The 21,147-nt window shown below is 37.6% G+C and overlaps 1 protein-coding gene and 1 non-coding gene across 5 annotated transcripts in view; one reads left to right on the forward strand and one right to left on the reverse strand.

Moving 5' to 3' along the window:
• DMC1 (DNA meiotic recombinase 1) overlaps positions 1 to 21,147 on the reverse strand; it is a 39,661-nt gene that overhangs the window by 14,703 nt on the left and 3,811 nt on the right. For 2 of the 4 annotated variants that reach the window (XM_067698097.1, XM_067698098.1), the window contains 8 exons: positions 18,318 to 18,400; positions 12,627 to 12,679; positions 11,033 to 11,074; positions 9,862 to 9,934; positions 6,155 to 6,246; positions 5,665 to 5,738; positions 5,416 to 5,530; positions 4,545 to 4,605 (listed from right to left, as the gene is read on the reverse strand). In XM_067698097.1, the coding sequence (XP_067554198.1) occupies positions 4,545 to 4,605; positions 5,416 to 5,530; positions 5,665 to 5,738; positions 6,155 to 6,246; positions 9,862 to 9,934; positions 11,033 to 11,074; positions 12,627 to 12,679; positions 18,318 to 18,400 (593 nt within the window). The remainder of the gene's footprint in view (positions 1 to 4,544; positions 4,606 to 5,415; positions 5,531 to 5,664; positions 5,739 to 6,154; positions 6,247 to 9,861; positions 9,935 to 11,032; positions 11,075 to 12,626; positions 12,680 to 18,317; positions 18,401 to 21,147) is intronic. The other 2 variants (XM_067698100.1, XM_067698099.1) reach the window with 2 other exon arrangements.
• Positions 18,709 to 18,774, forward strand: LOC137203043 (small nucleolar RNA SNORD58). The gene has a single exon (XR_010932874.1). It is a non-coding gene; the product is annotated as a small nucleolar RNA SNORD58 (small nucleolar RNA).

Raw genomic sequence — 21,147 nt, forward strand, 5'->3', positions numbered from 1 at the left:
TTTAATTAATTAATTTATTTATTTATTTATTTTTGGCTGCATTGGGTCTTCGTTGCTGTGCAGGGGCTTTCTCTAGTTGCAGTGAGCGGGGGCTACTCTTCGTTACGGTGCAGAGACTTCTCATTGCGGTGGCTTCTCTTGTGGAGCACGGCCTCTAGGCACGCGGGCTTCAGTAGTTGTGGCTCACGGGCTCTAGAGCGCAGGCTCAGTAGTTGTGGCACACGGGCTTAGTTGCTCCGTGGCATGTGGGATCTTCCCGGACCAGGGCTCGAACCCGTGTCCCCTGCATTGGCAGGCAGATTCTTAACCACTGCGCCACCAGGGAAGTCCCGATATTGCCTCTTAATTTATACTAATGATGTAGAATCAGTAAGTGGCATCCTTAAAGAATAAACTGCACATTTACAAGACTGCAAATGTTCTAAGATGACTTTTAGGGAAACAAATACACAAGTGAAGTCGGGGGCAACATCATGGTCTTATTTGTTGCTTATCTTATTTTTGCTGTGGTATGGAGCTTTACAGGCTGATACTTTGACTTTATTTCCAGGCCTTCATCAACTGGCTCATTCTAGTTCTAAAATCTGTATCTGTAAGCCTCATCTAGGAGTTACTGCTCTGGTGTATCATATGGAAGCTCCTCGCCTCTATAATTTTGTTCCTTTTTAATACGATGTGCCATCAAGTATAATGCAGGGATGGTAGCCTCAATTATTGTCAGTGTACTTGGGTACTCATACCAATTACAGTGATATTTCTCTGCCAGGCTCCAGGGGAGTTGCAGCTTGGAGTTCCTTAACACTGAGAAACAAAGATATTTCCTTTATGGGAAGTATTCTAATAGCATTTGAAATCCTTTAGTTTAAAACTGTCCTGTTTTCTTTTTTAATTTAGCTGTGGCAATATATGTGCTTTACAGCACATGCATTTAATTTGTATTGTTATGATGTACTTTAGAATATACTAATTATAGTGAAATTTGTTTCCATATAACTTGGCTAGGTGGAGGAGATGCTGTTTCAAAGCAGATTCACCCAGCAAAAATACTAGTCTTTGTTACCTTCTTCGGCTCTTTTCTTAGCTTATTTCATTATAAATCTCCTCCCCTCTTTGAACTTCTGCAATTATTTCCTTTCTGTCATTTCTCTATTTTTCTCCTATTGGAGTCAATTCAAAATGGTTTTAAGCTTTTTGAAACTTTCTACAAATATAAGAAAAAGAACCCTATCTGACCTAATTTCCACAGACTTCCTTTGTCTTCTAACTCTAGGTCGATAGTTTTGGCCTCTTCAATGTTCCCTCCCTACACCTGAAGAAAGAACATTGCTCTTTAACTTGTACTGTTTTATTTGAATGCAACCCACTTCCTCCCTCTGAGCCAATGAGTCATTTTCTCTTTTTAAAGCGAGCCTTAAAAATCTCCCATTTCTCTTCAGTTTAAAATTATTCTCTTTGTGAAGTACTTTATGTCCTGTATATGAAAGATACCCTATAAAACAGAGAATATTGCCTTAACCCCTCAAGGACTACAGACAATGCATGACCAACCAAGACTTTAAAATTTTGAGTTAAATGGACATCATTTATTTTTTTCCTAATGGAGGCAAGGCACATAGTCTCTGTTGTTCACTAGTGAATTCCTAGAACCTTGATATATAGTAGATTTTCAATAAATATATACTGAATGAATAAATGATTGATTTCCCCCTCCTCAATCTTTTTAACTTGCTTGGACTTCCCTGGTGATCCAGTGGTTAAGACTCTGTACTTCCACTGAGGGGGCATGGGTTCGATCCCTGGTAGGGGAGATAAGATCCTGCATGCCGCATGGTGCGGCCAATAAAACTCAAAAAACAAACAAACAAAAAGATCTTGCTTAAAACCTTTCATCTAATTAATACTTTTCACATTGGAATCTCCTGTAATTAAGTAGAAAATATCATAAAAGCGTATTGAAAAGTGAGAGCTATAGCAAACTGCAGAAGATGCAGCAATACTCTTAGCGTTTAGTTTAGAAAATGCCTAAAGAGAGATACATTCATTTCAGCACAATTTACATAATTTAGAATATCATATCAAATATCTTCTAATATATATGTCAATGACTGATTTATCTGCTACCAAATGATGTACTGACTCAGTTTTAAAGTAACAGAACTTTGTACTGCAACCATCAGAGTGATGATTTAAGCAAAAATCTGCAATGGATATTATTAAATCCACTGGGTGCAAAACATGATATTTACACAAGTCTCAAAGTATCACCTCACAAATTACTTATTAATTACAAACAGGAGAAGGTCTTTTACAATGGAGAAATCTTGTGAACACCATCTTAATCACATGATCAGACTTATCACTAATAAAGGGACAAACTGCCTCCTGATGTGATATATGGAAAAGGTCATAACATTACTTATATATTAGTAGTTTTCCTGCCAAAAGTGTTTAACATTTTAAATAATGAGAAAAAAATCAACTCCAAATTGAGAGACATTCTGAAAAACAGTTGGCCTGTGCGCTTCAAAAATGTCACTCACTCCCAATACAGGGGGCATGGGTTCAATCCCTGGTTGGCGAACTAAGATCCCGCATGCTGCACAGCGCCACCAAAAAAGAAAGTCAGTGTCACAAAAATCTAACGAAGGTTGAGGAACTGTTTTGGTTAAAGGAAACTAAAGAGACATGACAAGTACATGGGATGCATGATCCTTAACTGATCCTGAATCAAAAACAAAACAAGAAACCCCCCAAACTACAAAGGATATTATTGGAACAATTGGAGACACTTGAATATAACTGTGTATTGGATAAATAGTACACCAATGTTAAATTCCCTGACTGTGCTAATTATGTTGTAGTTATGTAGAAGAATGTTCTTGTTCTTAGAAGAGATATGCTGAAGTACTAAGAAGTGATGTGTCATGATGTCTGCAAATAATTCTCACTGGTTCGGAGAAAACAACTCTCAAAAGGTTCACAAAACATATACACTTTTACATATATGAGCACGTGTGTGTATGTAGCATATAGAGAGATTTTACATACACACGCACAAACACATAGAGGGAAAAAATGTGGCAAAATGTTAACAACTGATGAAAATAGGCAAATGATATTTGTGGATTCATTATGCTAGTCTTGGAACTTTTCTCTGGCTAAAAATTATTATAAATAAGAAGTTGCTGAAAAGACCTTTAAAAAAGCAGTACAGGGCCTTCCCTGGTGGCACAGTGGTTGAGAGTCCGCCTGCCAATGCAGGGGACACGGGTTCGTGCCCCGGTCCGGGAAGATCCCACATGCCGCGGAGCGGCTGGGCCCGTGAGCCATGGCCACTGAGCCTCTGCGTCCGGAGCCTGTGCTCTGCAACGGGAGAGGCCACAACAGTGAGAGGCCCACATACTGTAAAAAAAAAAAAAAAAAAAAAAGCAGTACATAGATTCAGGGCTATTTTGACTGCTTACTCAGATACATAATGCTCAAAACTCGATGGTGGCAACTGAACTTTCTTTGAATTTTCTGTTTTTTTTTTTAAAAAATATTTATTTATTTATTTGGCTGCGCCAGGTCTTAGTTGTGGCATGCAGGATCTTTCTTTTCTTTAGTTGCGGCTTGCAGGATCTTTTAGTTGTGGCATACAGGATCTAGTTCCCTGACCAGGGATCGAACCTGGGCCCACTGCATTAGGCGACAGAGCCTCTACCACTGGACCACGAGGGAAGTCCTTATTCGAACTTTCTGTTTCACTATACTACTTTAACTCTCCTTGTCTTTCTTTCTTTTTTTTATTAAATTTAATTTTATTTATTTTTTTATACAGCAGGTTCTTATTAGTTATTCATTTTATACATATTTCAATCCCAATCTCCCAATTCATCACACCACCATCTCCTTGTCTTTCTATTCACTGCCATCTTTCAAGCAGAGCCATCAATATGTATGTTATGTGCACAACTATTTCAACAAATTCTGAATATGCCTAGTGTGGAGTGAAATTCTGTTTCTTCAAACAGGAGACTTCTCTCATAGCAAGTCTCTTATAAATATATAAGAGACCCATAAATATATCTCATGTATATCCTGTAAATATAAATATATTATATTTATATAATAATAAATATATAAATTAAATATATATCTCATGTGTATCCTGTAGAGAGCCTGCTTTTTTTGTTTGTAGGCTAACAGCTTATCAGTGCATTAGAAACCATTCATGTATCTGGAATATACATTTTTATTTCCCTAAGATCTTTTTCTTATTGTCCTCCAATATCCTTTTAGTCCTAGACAAAAAGGAACCCAAAGTATCTCTGAAAATAGTTAAACTATTGCTTTGTTTTATCAAAAAACTAGAGAAGAATAGATCTGGATAACAAATAAATGATATTTGCAATTATGAAGTAATATGCACTGTGCAAAAAGTGATTTGTGACATATCTGTGTCCACGTCAAGGCTGATGATTTTTGAATTATTTCCTATTCTACACTCTAACCCTTTTGATATTAACTTTTGTGAAATACAAAAGCAGAATATTAGGGCTTACGTCATAGTCGCTCCTGGGTCAGCAGTCATTTGATTGGTCACAAACACAGCCACATTATATTCTGCATCAAGAAATAAAATTAAGAAACTAAGAGAATGACAATGTGAATATTAAAAGTTCATTGCTTAGATTTCAGAGTTTAGAAATATTGTGCCATGAATTTATTTGATGAACAAGATTACATTCCTGTTTTTTCATTGATATCATAAATTAAAGTTATTATTGTTATCTTATTTAGGTACCTTATTGTATTAGAATCAGTATTTTTGGTTTAAAAAAAGAGTTGTATTCCCATGAAGGAAATTTTATTTTTAATAAATGGATTGCCTCCTGACATTATTCTGAGCTTCTCTGAAAAACCTACTTAGCAAACAGTCACAGGTGCTATTTTGATATCACCATTTATTTTAAAAATCTACCTTCTGAGGGACTTTCCTGGTGGCACAGTGGTTAAGAATCCGCCTGCCAAGGCAGGGGACACGGGTTCAAGCCCTCGTCCAGAAAGACCCCACATGCTGCAGAGCAACTAAGCCCGTGTGCCACAACTACTAAGTCTGCGCTCTAGAGCCCGCGAGCCACAACTACTGAGCCCATGTGCCACAACTACTGAAGCCCGCATGCCTAGAGCCCGTGCTCTGCAACCAGAGAAGCCGCTGCAGTGAGAAGCCTGCATAGCGCAACAAAGAGTAGCCCCTGCTCACCGCACCTAGAGAAAGCCCGTGCACAGCAGTGAACACCCAATGCAGCCAAAAAAAAAAAAAAAAGAGTAACCCCTGTTCGCTGCAACTAGAGAAAGCCTGTGCACAGCAATGGAGCCAAAAATAAATAAATAAATAAATTTATTTTTAAAAAATTAAGGAAAAAAATCTACCTTCTGAGATTTTTTGGAGTCGTGACAACATCTGGGCCAGTTTTTGCTGCCGTTCAGCCAACTCCCCACGACCACTGAAATCCACTCGGAAAAGTGCCATTATTGAATCAATGATCTGTGTAGGATTAATGTAAAAATAAATAATGCATTTGGAAATGGAAGGAAGAAGTTAATTTGAATTGGAATCAATTCAGAAGAAAGATAATATGCTAAATATCTCTAGACTGAGCAATATTTAGAAGCTCATACCAACAGTTTGAAGATGCCAGCTTCTTCATGGAACTTTGCTGCTACATAATCAAGCAGCTCCATCTGATGTTCACCTGATGGGAAATGCAGTGGGAAAATGTTATAAAAACTAGAAGCAGCAGAGGCTAAGATCATGTATGTTCTTGGGAGTCAGGCAAAAGAGAGTTCTTGAAGGATTTTCTTAATTATTTATGACTTTATTAAATATGATTTCATATTCTGCCTTAGCATACATACCAAATGCTACCTTATCCAAAAAGAATGTTACTCTCCATTTCAAAGACAAAGAATAAGAAATAATTTGAGAGCATTTCAATGTCTAAGGACTTAACCAGATGATAAAATTTGTGGACTGACTAAATAAATTTGGAGAAAGGTAAAATATGAAGAGAAAAGGATAGTGTCAAAATGTTGTAAGCATCACTCAAATAATAAATCAGTGCTGCCAACCTTAAAACAGCCTAAGCATCCAATTGCATGGGGCTCTTACTAGTATATGCACGTGCATAAAGTACATTGTCCAGGACTGCATCATGGTCTACGCTGAAGCGATCAGCAATGTCCCGAAGGCGATCTGGACGGCTGGAGTATGCCAGGATTAAGGATTCAATAAATCAATTCCAAAAAGTTTAGACAACAACTACAAAAAATAATACTGTAAGCAAGTGTATCAAAGAGAGGCAAAACACTGTACCTGCAAAGGTATTCTGGAGGATACCAATAATCACTTAAAATCTATATTAGACTTTGTTTTTCATAAGTGCCTCAATTAATGAATACCTTAGGTAGTGATAACAGTGATAGAAATAATGAGACTAATGAATTTAAATATTAAATTATCTAAACAATAACCTTGGAAGTTAGTTGTTATGGCCTCTATTACATTTTACAAAGGAGGACACTGACAAACAGAGATTAGGCAAATGACTCAGGATTATGCAGCAAATCAGTTCCAAGAGAAAAACTAGAAACTAAGATTTGTGACTCTCTGTTGTTCTCAGTTCAATAAATATAGACCTAGTCAAGGAAGATAATATCACGGAATTATAATTCAAGTCACTTCAAAGTGAATTAATTCACTCTCTTCATATTCCTCACTTGTTCAACATGAAATAGTTTAATATATCACTAACCACGTGTTGCCAACAAATGATAAATTTGACTACATAAACCAAAGAGTCAAAAAAGTAACTTCAAGAGTCCAGAAGGGAATTACTATCATATAGTTTTTTGTTTATTTAGGGTTTAAAATCCACTTTCTTCTAAAGGAGTTGTGTTAGCATTCTGAAATTAGTAAATTCATAGGGGGGCAAATTCAGTGTACCTGAAAAGGTATTCTGGAAGATGTTAATAATCACTTATACCTATCTAGACTGTAAAGGAGTAATAAACATTCTTTATAGGTCTTTGGTGATCCTAACAATATGTCTATAATATTCTCTAAAGTGAAGTAAGATAAAATAAAATGCACATCTGTGGTCTCATTTCACTTTGTTTACAGTATTTGTATAATACTGATCATACTATAAGTAACTGTAAAGTAAGGACCATTTTTAACCTTATTTGTGACACTTGGAACTAGTTCAGTAAACATTGAATTGAATTCTTTAGGACTTCCCAGCCATCTCTGTCCTACAGCACTATATATGTTTTCTTCAGAGCTTTAGTGACAGCCACTTAAATCTTCTATTGCTGCTGAGTATACCCAGTAGATGTTTCTGGTGGACAAATCAAAGAAGACAAGGAATTGGCAGAAGCAATAAAAAATGTTTTTCACTATGTCAGTTTTTACAAAGCCGGGTGACTATGTAACCAGGAATGTAAAAGTTGGACTTATGCTGAAGGGAAGTTCAAATCAATTTACAAATGTTTATTAACTGATTCCCATATGGAATCGGTTACCATATTAACCAATTACCAGTGCAAGGCACTGTGGAGGATTTAAGGGTCATAAGATAATCTATGCCATAGGTAAGTGTAAAACATAATTATGTAGGCAAAATATAAACACATAAAAAGACAAGTACCACGAGAGAGCAGTATACATGTAAGAGACTCTGAAAGAGTGAGAACATTCCACTCGGGTCCCTGCATGTCCTTGTTCCTCCCAGCTGTTCCTCCCTATTCCCTCTTGCATATGACCTGGCTCCTAACTGTTTCTTTCACCCATTCTTGATAAAATCCAAATTGCCCAAACAGTGGCAGCTATTCTGCAAGAACAATTCCTCCCTCTCAAGAACCATCCTTAATCAACTGTTTCTGAAACTAGCTGAACTCCAGCTGAGCGCCTCTTCCTACAGTCCTATTGCTAAAAAGAATGTCCTCTGAACCTGATATCTCCTCAAACTACAGTATTTCTTCTATTTATTGGTTAATTACACACTGCCTCAATTCCTTACTGTTTATTTGCAACAAGCTTCCATCATCTTACTTTACTGCAAATGGCCTCTTGGACTCCTAATTGCAAACTTCAGTGATCTTTTTCAGTTTGCACCTTCTCTCTCTCTCTCTCTCTCTGTGGAACATCACTGACTACCATTTTCTTCTTGAAACTTTCCTTATGCTTAGCATCCACAACCAGATATCCTCTTACTTTGTCTGTCTTTATTGATTCGTCTTTTTAGTCCCTCTTCCTAGACATAGGCACACCCCAAAGTTATGTTCTCAGTTCTCTTCTCTTCTCTCTATGTAAGTTCTCTTGCCTCCCCCTGGCTATTCCATCCATATCCTTGGCCCTACCCTTTTCTCAAGCTGAGCCCAACATTTCCAACTGCCATATGGATGTCCCTCTGTACCTCATATTTGACATATTAAAATGAAACATCACCTTTTCTCTGAAATATGATCTTCCCAATTCTGTCATCATTATTCTCCTAGTATCTAGACAAACTTAAGAGTGGTTTCCCAAGCCTCTCTTTCCTTTGTCTACCAAATACAGTCATCAAATCTCATTACTTGCCTAGAATATTACAAAAGAATCCAATTTACACCCATCATCCAGCTTCAAGACCCTTCATGTCTAAGATCCACCTTTCCAGTCTTGCTTTCTGAAATAACTTACACTTCAATAAAACTGCAATTCTTTTTGTTACCCAAACAGGTTCTTCTCTTTTTCCTTCTGTATTTTTGTTTAATGCAGACCTTTTCCTTTATTTGAGGCCATGACTTTGAGTGAGTCAATAACCTTCTAGCTATTAAGTTAAATCTTTGGAGAAGTAAGAGAATTAAAAACAAATAGGATGTAATTTCCTCTCATGTATTTGTTTCATCAATTTTATACCAAACCCATTTGGAGAAGTGAAACCTTTTTTTAAAAAAGGTGATTTGAGGGATTTCCCTGGTGGCGCAGTGGTTAAGAATCAGCCTGCCAGTGCAGGGGACACGGGTTCGAGCCCTGGTCCGGGAAGATCCCACATGCCGCGAAGCAACTAAGCCCGTGCGCCACAACTACTGAGCCTGAGCTCTACAGCCCGTGAGCCACAACTACTGAGCCCGCATGCCACAACTACTGAAGCCCATGACCTAGAGCCTGTGCTCTGCAACAAGAGAAGCCACTGCAATGAGAAGCCCGTGTACTGCAACAAAGAGTAGCCTCTGTTCGCCGCAACTAGAGAAAAGCCCACACGTAGCAACGAAGACCCAACACAGCCAAAAATAAATAAATAAATAAAATAAATTTTAAAAAAAAACTATGAAAAAAGGTGATTTGAACATAGAAAACAAACTTATGGTTACCAAAGGGGAAAGAGTGGTGGGGAGGGATAAATTAGGAGTTTGGGATTAACATATACACACTAATATATATAAAATAGATAACCAACAAGGACCTACTGCCTACTGTATAGCACAGGGAACTATACTCAATATTTTGTAATAACCTAATAACCTATAAGGGAAAAAGAATCTGAAAAAGTATATATATATATGTATATTAAACTGGATCACTTTGCTGTACACCTGAAACTAACACAACATTGTAAGTCAACTATACTTCAATAAAAAAATAAATAAAATAAAAATTTCAGGGGGAAAAAGTGATTTGCAAACTCGACTAGCAACTATTTTCCCTTGGCTTTTCTCATTATTGCTGGTTTACAGGGTGATCACAAAATGACATATTTCAAACAAATTCTCTTTTATAGTAACAGTACTCTATCTCACTATTATGTTAGCAACTTGTTTAAATAAAAGGGTTACAAAGTATTTTCTGTATCAATGAAGATAATCTTTCCTCCTGAGTAGCCACCTGCTCCTGGAAGTTGAGCTGTCACTAGAAAGCAATTAAAATTTAGTTAATATTAGTAAGAGTGAATAAACTTTGTACAAATGTGTATATAAATTAATATGGTATTTAGGCTGGTTGCAACTCTCTATTCATGTAGCAAAGAATAATGATCTTTTAGTTTCTAAACAGCATGCTATATTTTTATATTACTAACCAGTGGTAAGATTATAAGTATTCTGCCAGCATAGTAGTAATTCAACAAAGAATGTCAATATCTTTCACAATGGGAGATATTCATGAAATTTTGTTCTCCTAAAGAAGTAGAATTTAAGTATCACTGACTTTTTTCTATAAGAAATAATCATAAATATAATTTATGCTACATAACTCATTTAAGTAACTTTTCAATTAATGTATATCAAAATTTTAAATGCATTTTCTTTATATGTAGTAGTTAACACTAAAGAATTACTTTACATAAAGTACATACATTATTTCATTTATTTTTCAAAACAACCCTAAGTTTGGCACTATCATTACTCCTGTTTTACTGATAGGGAAAATCTGAAAGGTGAAGCAACTTGCCCAGCTATTATTGGCAGAGCTATTTTGATGCCAGAATCCCCTTATTAAACACTTTTCCATGCTCCTTCTACTTAGGTCAAAGAAATGTAATGTCTTTATGCAAAAGGAGGTATTTTTGCTTATTTTGCTTTAGAAACATTTAAGTCTTTTTTAGTTCCAACCTTACTCTATGGAAAGTAAGGAATTCTAGGCCTCAAAAGATTCTGTGACATTCTCATAAATACAATATGGAAAAGATAGAATGGGAAAAATCGAGACCGTGAATGAATACCTCTCTCCACCAACACATTCATATACCCATTTACCTCCTCCGTATTTCCATTCAGGTGTTCAGAGTGCAGTATATACAACATCACCTCAAGCATCACATATTCAAAGACCAGCTCTGGTATTTGTGTAACCATGGGCAGTTTATGTAATGTCTCTGAGTTTTAGTTTCCTTGCAAGTTTGTTCAGATTACATGAGATTATGTAAGTACCAGGCACAAAGTAGAATAGTAAGTGATCGCTATGATTATTATTGTTATTGCTATTATTGTTGTTGTTACATATCCTTACCACAGAGGGTATGAGAGAGTTGGGTTTTTCCAGTTCGAAATTCTGTGAAATATAGAAAAAAAACATACATAATTTTTAGATATTTTCATAAAGAATAAATATGGCCTCAGAGTATGGTTTTCTTTTCCAACTGTCAAATCTCACACATAAAGTACCTCTGTGTCATGAATGGATTCTGCATATATGAGTACCAGTAGTAAAAACAACTTTTAAAAGGTTTTCTTTTTCAGAACTGTCCTTTAGATAATAATTAACTTAAACCAAATTTTCCTTAGGAATAGTTATATAAATGAAAGTTTAAGACTCCACCACAGGAATGAGAGTCTGGGGTTCTCCCACTGACCTGGGATCCTCAGATTGGTGGTATTCCCTAGCTACCAACAAAAGCAAATTCTCTCCGGAGAAAAATGTCCCCACTCACCAATTTAGGCCTATTGAACTCCAACAGATTAAAATCAAGAAATAAGCTCACAAATATCAATGAATACAACAGCAGGTAAGCCATTAAGACTGAGAGTCAACTGAAATAAACACAGATTTATTTCTCCAAGTCAACAGAAACATCAACACCAAAAAAACAAAACAAAAAACAGGGACTTCACTGGTGGTCCAGTGGTTAAGACTCCACGCTCCCAATGCAGGAGGCCCGGGTTCCATCCCAGGTCAGGGAACTAGATCCTGCATGCTGCAACTAAGAGCCCACATGCTGCAACTAAAAAATCCCGTGGGGGCTTCCCTGGTGGTGCAGTGGTTGGGAGTCTGCCTGCCGATGCAGGGGACGCGGGTTCGTGCCCCGGTCTGGGAGGATCCCACATGCTGTGGAATGGCTGGGCCCGTGAGCCATGGCCGCTGAGCCTGCGCATCCGGAGCCTGTGCTCCGCAACGGGAGAGGCCACGGCAGTGAGAGGCCCGCGTACCGCAAAAAAAAAAAAAAAAAAAAAATATCCCGTGTGCTGCAACTACGACCTGATGCAGCCAAATAAATAAATAAATAAAATAAATATTAAAAAAAACACAACAACAACCAAAAAACAGATTTAGTTCTCTGAGGACTGAAAATACTGGAACTGTCAGGAATAGTACGTAACATAGCTATGCATGAACCTTTTTTTTTTTTTGACCACACTGTGTGGCCTGTGGGATTCTAGTTCCCCAACCAGGGACCAAACCTGGGTCCTTGGCAGTGAGAGCGCAGAGTCCTAACCACTGGACCGCCAGGGAATTCCTGACTTTTTTTTTTAATAGAGGATACAATAAGGGAAGGGAAATCTATTCTCTATGTTCCTGAAACATGTATTTCTTAGAAATAATATCTGTCTCATTATACAACTACCCTCTGAAGGTATAAGAGAAAAAAATTCTAATCTCTTCTATAGGAATCAGAGATAAAAAGATGAAAAATGCCAATAAAACTCATCTGTTAATGTTGGAATATATTTTAATTGCAGCCCAGAATGATCTTGCATTATGATAACTGATATTTCATCATAAGTTCCCAAATAGATACAATTTACAATTGACTACTTAATTATATATATGGGTGTGTATATATACACATATTTTTCATATAACAAAATATTAAGGTTCTACCTACCTCCAAAAGCTTCTGTGATTGCCATGCTTTCAATTCCACCTCCTAGCAACTTACTAGAAATAGAAAGTAAGCTTTAGTAACGGGAACAGAAATAGAGATATCAAGAAAGGAGAAAGTGCTAATATCATTAGTATCATTTCTATCTATCTATATACCTTTCTATCTGTCCAACATGAACAGGAATTCTTGGCTGAATAAATGGCTTCCCACCTGTTTAGATCACAGGTTATACTGTGTATGGGCAGGGGGATCAACAAAACAATTTATAAGCCCTGTTGTTCTTAACTCCTGTGTACCAATAGGAAATGGGCTATGCAGGGCTTATATTTCAGTAATTCTAAAGAACTGAACTGGAGTGCGAATAAATGATTTTTAGTTATTAATTGGGTTTTTCATATTGTGCTGGGACTATGTTTCTAAAAGTCAACTGAATATCCAATTTTTTTAATGTACTGAAAAACATGAAAAATAGATATTAGGAGAATCCAGTGATTGTCACCATGATTGTCTTATCTCACACAAACCAAATGCTATGAAGAACATGTCAGAATAGAAAATATTCAAAGATGTGACAGGTAACGCCAGCAGGTAGAAGAATAACTGTGAGATTTTGACAGCATGCACTTAACTGGCAATGCAGTGACTCAGCGCATTTAATACATACTCTTGATATGGAAAGATCTAAAGTTAATTAATCTCATTCATTCATTTAATGCAACAAATATTAATTATGGCAATTGTGCTAAGACCTGGTAAGAGCACTTTTAAAATCTTTGTAGTTATTTATTTATTTTTGGCTGCGTTGGGTCTTTGTTGCTGTGCACCGCCTTTCTCTAGTTGCGGTGAGTGGGGGCTACTCTTCATTGTGGTGCGTGGGCTTCTCATTGCAGTGGCTTCTCTTGTTGCAGAGCACGGGCTCTAGGTGCATGGGCTTCAGTAGTTGCAGCACGCGGGCTCAGTAGTTGTGGCTCACAGGCCCTAGAGCGCAGGCTCAGTAGTTGTGGCGCATGGGCTTAGTTGCTCCGCGGCATATGGGATCTTCCCAGACCAGGGCTCGAACCCGTGTCCCCTGCACTGGCAGGCTGATTCTTAACCACTGCGCCACCAGGGAAGCCCAAAATTCTTTGTAGTTTTTATTAGCATGACTTTTGGGACATGGTCACAGATTAGACAAAGCTTTAAGAGATGGATAATCTAACAGATTTACACTTACGTAGTTTAAGAGAGCAGCTTAAATGTAAATTGAAGTAATGTTGGAAGTTATTCGCAGATTTAGTGAGGGCTATGGACTTTAATGAGAAAAAGAAAAATCTAGATACTGACCCGCATAAAGGACATGGTGGAGCGACCACTCCATTTGGTGGGTTGGCCAAAAAGTTCGTTCGGGTTTTCTGCAAGATGTTCTGGAAAAACCCTAACAAACTTTTTGGCCAACCCAATACTTAGGGATTCTATAAACCTACCAACTATTAAAGAGAGTTTTATTGATACTTGGCCCTCCTCATCTTGAGAAAAATCATCCTGAAAGGCTATAGCTCTGGAAAATCTCAGACAAAATTTCTGGTTGATATGCTGAAAAAGTGACCCCAAAATTTAACTGAAAGGGTACCCCAAATTACTTGGGATAGCATAATTGTTCCCTTATGAAACTCAGGAAAATTTACAATTAGGTACAGAAATAGTACTTTTAAATCTAGGAAGATTTAAAAATGGAGACACAAATCCAACCCACAGATTACTATTTTCATATTAAATTTGGGAATAATCTGTGCATATTTGGTACCTGAGAATTTTCAAAATTTAAGAGAATTTGACATTTTTATAATAACACATTAGCCTCTAATTGATTAAATGATATAGACCTGCAGTTTCTAAGTTGATAACTAAGTTTATACACAGTATTTGAACATTTAAGAGTGTCTAAGACTCACTATACTTATAACTTTAATTTATTAAATTTATAAGACATTCAGATAATTGGAAAGATTTTAATAATTACACAGGTAAAGTTCTTAGAGGAAATATAATATAATAAATTTATAAATATAATTTAAACTGTTTAAGGGAATTTAGTTAACCATATTAGAAAGGCTCCCTTAAAATTTGCCAAATTTATAAATAGACTTGCAGCTTAAGAAAAAATTATATAACATTTAAACAAATAAAATATTAATTTAAAAAAGCCTAGCTCCTGAGTAATCTTTTACGTGCCCCAAAACCCAACATCGAGGACACCAGAAAGCTCACTATGAGAGTAATAATTTCTCTAAGCCGAATGGTTCTTAAACCATGATGTGGTAGAGCAACTGGAGAATATCAAGTTGTCGTTTGAATCAAGTTTTATTTATTTATTTATTTAGGCTGCACTGGGTCTTAGTTGCGGCACGCGGGATCTTTTAGCTGTGGCATGTGGACTTCCTAGTTGCGGCATGCGTGTGGGATCTAGTTCCCTGGCCAGGAATAGAACCTGGCCCCCTGCATTAGGAGCATGGAGTTCCACCCACTGTACCACCAGGGAAGTCCCGGAATCAAGTTACCTTGACCAATTTGTCTTGGACCAAAGACTTTTCCTTAGCTGTTACTTGAAAAAAAGTTCTGTGATTTTAAAAATTTGAGGCAATGCTAGGTTAAAGAGGTGTTTTATTTCACTGCAGGAATTCAGATCCTTTAATAAAATGTGTGAATCTCCAAGAGGAGAATATAGTATATTGCACTTCCCTAACTTATTTTATTCACTGTTTATTCATTCAATTAGTCATTCTACAAATATTTATTGAACACCTAGTTTGTGTTAGAGATTGCTCTATGCCCTTGGAGTAAAGCAGCGAACAAAAGAGACAGAAATCCATCACTTCATGGAGCTTCCATTCTAATGAGAGAACAGACAATAAACATAAGTAAAATCTGTGGTATGTCAGTTGTTATTAAATGGTATGGATAAAAATTAGATCCAGAGAGGGGATAAGATGTGCAGAGGATGAAGATGGGGAGTTTTCGAATAAATTTTCAAATAAAGTGATCAGAGAAGGCCTTAGTGAGAAGTAGACATTTTAGCAAAGACCTGAAAAACCTGACAGCAAGTCATGAACATAATGACGAAAGAGTGTTCTGGGCAGAGGGAATGCTAAGTGCAAAGGCCCTGAGGTGGGAGTGTATCTGGCATGTTCTAGGAATAGCAAAGAAGTTAGTGTGGTTGGTACATAGTAAACCACAAGATGAATTAAAGATGAGCTTAGATTTGAGATTAGAGAGGATTTTGGCTTTTGCTCTGAGTGAGATGGGGAGTCATTAGGATGTTTTGGGCAGAGGAGTGTTATGATCTGACCTATGTTTTAAAAGGATTATTCTGGCTCCTATGTGAAGAATAAATGGTAGGGGCAAGGTCTAAAGGAGGGAAGTTAGTTAGAAGTTATTATTAATAATCCAGAAGAGATACTAATAGGTGTTTTAGACCAGTGAGCTAACAAAGGAGAAGGTGGTGAGAAGTAATTGAATTCGTATTTCTTCTCTTTCTCTGTACACATATAGACACAAATAGAAAAAAAAAATGTATATATACACACACACACATATATATATAAACTTTCTATTATGGACAATTTCAAACACACAAAAGTAGACAAAAACAGTATAATAATGAACCTTCATGTACCTAAAACTCAGCTTCAAAAATTATCAGCTATGAACTCATGGTCAACTTTTTTCATATAAACCTCCAACCACTTCCCTCCCTTTTCATATTACTTTAAGCACATCCTAGGCAACATATCATTTCATCCTAAATATTTCAGTAGGTATCTCTACAAGATGAAAACTCTTATTTTTAACATAACTGCATTACCATTATCACACCTAAAAAATTAGTAATTCCTTAATATCAACTATCTAGTAAGTGTTCAATTTTCAGTCTCATATGTCTTATTATCCGTGTGTGTTTGAATCAGGATCCAAAATAAGATCCACGTATTGGGATTAAGTGACATGTCTTTTTTTTTTTTTAATAGTCTGTGCCTACAAGACACCTTCAGTTTATTAATTAATTTATTTATTTTTGCTGTGTAGGGTCTTCGTTTCTGTGCGAGGGCTTTCCCTAGTTGTGGCAAGCGGGGGCCACTCTTCATCGCAGTGCACGGGCCTCTCACTATCGCGGCCTTTCTTGTTGCGGAGCACAGGCTCCAGACGCGCAGGCTCACTAGTTGTGGCTCACAGGCCCAGCCGCTCTGCGGCATGTGGGACCCTCCCAGACCAGGGCTCGAACCCACGTCCCCTGCATCAGCAGGCAGATTCTCAACCACTGCGCCACCAGGGAAGTCCAAGTGACATGTCTTTTAAATCTCTTTTAATCTCTAGGTCTTCTCCCTGATTCCATCTCTCTTTTTTTTTTTTATTCCTTAAAGTTTATTTGTTGAAGAAACTGGTTGGCTTTTTTTAAAATATAAGGATTGTTTTTTTAAAAAAATAAATTTATTTATTTATTTTTGGCTGAGCTGGGTCTTCATAGCTGCGCGGTCTTTCTCTAGCTGCTGCGAGTGGGGGTTACTCTTCGCTGCAGTGAGAGGTCTTCTCATTGCGGTGGCTTCTCTTGTTGCGGAGCACGGGTCCTAGGTGCGCGGGCTTCAGTAGCTGTGGCACGTGGGCTCAGTAGTTGTGGCTCGCGGGCTCTAGAGCACGGGCTCAATAGTTGTGGCACACGGGCTTAGTTGCTCCGCGGCATGTGGGATCTTCCCGGACCAGGGCACAAACCTGTGTCCCCTGCATTGGCAGGTGGATTCTTAACCACTGTGCCATCAGGGAAGCCCGGTTGGTTTGTTCTGACTAAATATATTTGAAGGTAGAGCAGACAGGATTTGTTAATAGATTAGAGTTAGGGTGTGAGAGGGGAAAAGAGGTGCTAAGGATGACACTAAGGTTTCAGATCTGAGGATCAAAAAGAGCTCCGGATGAGGGAGATTTTAGGAGGAGCAGATCTGGGGCAAAGATCAGAAGTTTGGTTTCAGACCTGTGAAGTCTGAGCTGCCTAGCAGACATTCAAGTGGAGGCATATTTGACTATGAACTCTTTTTTTCTTGCAGTTTTTTGTGAGGTCAGGGTTTTGAGGAATACTTTGAAGAAATACTGCTTTTGTTCAAATTGATCTTGGCCACTGCTCTGACTTATGAAACAGTAACTCTGCCTACTAAGTTAGAGAAAAAAAACCACATTCTATCAACTTGCATTGGGAAGATGATGACTATGTCTCAGGAATCATAAGATAATAAATAAAAAGGGAAGTTAAAACTGCTGAGGCTGAAGAGCAAAACCAACACTGTATTATTTCTTCTAAAATATTCACTCTAACAACTTATTTTTAAGTAAAACCAAAAGTGAAATGGAATTTCCTTCATCAGTGGAGAAGAAAAGGGAAATGAAAAGTTAAACTAATTTTTTAAATGGTTTATAGATTAATATAGGCTGATTTAGAAACTACTTATATTTTGGGTCTGAATTTCTTGTAAGAAATTTAATCCTGCTTTTACAAGCAGTCTGGAATTTATTTGCTTCAGTTGCCTTTTGAGAAAAAAAAAAAAAACTTCTGCAAAATAAGAAGCTATTTCTACTACTTATAGTCAAAATAACAACCTGGATAGAGGTAAAGAAATATAGTATTCCAAAGATTATGTTTAGTGGTTATAAAAAATATGAGATACATACTCAAATTCCTGGCTCCCAGTGGTGATATGGAAAACCATCTTCCTCTTCTCACTATACTCAAATGCAGTCAGGAATCCTGGTTCCTACAGAAAGACAAAAGAAAAAGTTCAAAAAGGGTATAAGATGATGGTTTTAATTTCAAATCCCACCAAAAGCTATATACTTGATTACCAGGGTCATCATTTGATATAAGCTACAGTTCATTTGTCTTTGAAGGCAGCACAAGATCATGCTTAAGAACATAGGCTCTTATCTTCAAATAGATAACCAACAAAGACCTACTGTATAACACAGGGAACTCTGCTCAATATTCTGTAATAACCTAAATGGGAAAAGAATTTGAAAAAGAATAGAAAAAAATAGATTAATTAAATTAAATTTTTAAAAAAGACTGCAATGATGGCATTTCTTAGGACACCTTTGGATTAATCGTGAAAACAACAACTCTCTGAGTAGCTGCCGGCAGCGTTTAGTACATATATAAACTATATGAGTTACTGTAAATATATGTTGACAGAATTATTCTTGCTCGCTTCCAGGTGACCTCTAAAAATGGTTCGCTATTCACTTGACCCAGAAAACCCCACGAAATCATGCAAATCAAGAGATTCAAATCTTCGTGTTCACTTTAAGAGCACTCGTGAAACTGCCCAGGCCATTAAGGGTATGCATAGCTGAAAAGCCACCAAGTATCTGAAGGATGTCACTGTAAAGAAGCAATGTGTGCCATTCCGACTTTACAATGGTGGAGCTGGTAGGTGTGCCCAGGCAAAACAGTGGGGCTGGACTCAGGTCGGTGGCCCAAAAAGAGTGCTGAATTTTTACTGCACATGCTGAAAAATGCAGAGAGTAATGCTGAACTTAAGGACTTAGATGTAGATTCTCTGGTCATTGAGCACATCCAGGTGAACAAAGCCCCCAAGATGTGGCGCAGGACTTACAGAGCTTATGCTTGGATCAACCCATACATGAGCTCTCCCTGCCATATTGAATGATCCTTAATGAAAAAGAACAGACTGTTCCTAAACCAGAAGCGGAGGTTACACAGAAGAAAAAGATATTCCAGAAAAAAAAAAAAGAGTTTAAATAAAATAAAATTTAAAAAAAAAAGCAGTTATGGGGAAGGGATGGTGGTAATGGCTGCAACAACAATGTGAATGTGTTTAATACCACTGAACTGTATACCTAAAAATGATTAAGATGGTAAATTTTATGTTATGTGTATTTTACCACAATAAAAAAAAGAAAAAATTAAAAAAAAAAAGAACACAGGCTCTTGAGTCACCCTACCAAGGTTCAAAATATGTCTCTAATACTTATTAGCTGTGTGATGTCAGGTAAACTACTTAATCTTGCTGTACTTCAGCTTCCTCTTTTGGGTCAAACGGGGATAATAGTGTCTCTTTCATAGGTGAGTTGTAAGGATTAAATGAGATATATTTATGGCATAAAGTAGAATGGTACTTTACTAAGTGATTCAGTTGATTTCATTCAATAGCATCATTTCCCCCAGCTCTAGAAGTTGGAAGGAGCACAGGAATTTCAGTTTTCAATATTCATGATACAATATTTTTCACGTTAGATATACTACATATTGGTTGAATTAATGAGCTACAGCTGATGCGGTGTTCTAACTAGTGAAAATAGGTCCTGATGTGGTCTAATGTATTCCCCTCTTTGTTGTTTTATACTATGACAGTGGTTCTCAAACTTCAGAGAACGTGAAGTGGGGGAAAGCCCATGCCTAACCCTAAGTCAACGAGCCTGGGCCTCTGTGTTCTTTACAAGCCACTCCAGATGACTCTGATACATACCACTGTACTGTGACGTTAACTGTCTCTGTCTGTCTCTGTCTCTCCCTCTATGTCTCAATCGTTTTCTCTTTCTTTCAGAATAAATAGCTTTAGTTAAGAAAGGATGAGACTCTTGGTGCATTAGTAGGTACATGAGAAGGAGAGAGGTTCTTTTCTTTGGTAATAGAATTATTTTCCAAAGAAAAGAAGACTAATGCCTAGGAGCTATAAAGTAGCAGTTTCCCAAACCCTGGGTGCTGCTCTAGGGCTTCATTAGATACCCTGGCAGTTATGGAACTGACTTGCAGGTATACTGCCCAAGAGTACTCAGAAGGTAAAGCAACTGAGCTGTGTTCAGAGCAGTTCACTTGGGTCCTCTCCAAGCTCAGGACCACATTGCATCACTCTCATGCCTCAACTGCCTCTGGGGAAGGAAACTGGATGGCTGTCAGTGAAGAGACTTTCTAGGACTTGGTGGGAATGAGAGCCTCACATACACATGTAGAAACGGAGAAGCCTGCTCTTCTGCAAAGAGGGAGACTTTGCCTTTCTGCATATTCTTATTTCCAGAGCTGGTGCTTCCAGTGGCCCCCAAAAGCTCTACACAAAAGCTTAGGTCAAAGGCGTGTGTTTTTGCTTGGAGCCTCTCAGCTGCATAGGTCTCTTGTGTTCTGTGGGCCCAGCTACAAGGTATAGGTTTCACTTAGCTTTAAGCTCAGGTGCCTCAGTGAGCACATTCTTGGTCATATCTATCTTAACTGCACACATGTAGACCCAGCCACTGCTGTCGTTTTCAAATGCAATGCTCTCTTATCAAATGCCTATAGCAGGAGAGAGCAACTTCTTTGCTGCTGAGCACTTCACAACAGCCGTAGATACAATGTTTGAGGAGATAAGACAAAAATAAGGAGGAGGAAGATAAAAAATATGAAAAGGAGGGAATTCCCTGGCAGTCCAGTGGCTAGGACTCGGTGCTCTCACTGCCCGGGGGCCCAGGTTCAATCCCTGGTCCCGGAACTAGGATCCTGCAAGTCACG

This window comes from Pseudorca crassidens, chromosome 11 (genome assembly GCF_039906515.1).
Source record: "Pseudorca crassidens isolate mPseCra1 chromosome 11, mPseCra1.hap1, whole genome shotgun sequence".
NCBI classification, from domain to species: domain Eukaryota; kingdom Metazoa; phylum Chordata; class Mammalia; order Artiodactyla; family Delphinidae; genus Pseudorca; species Pseudorca crassidens.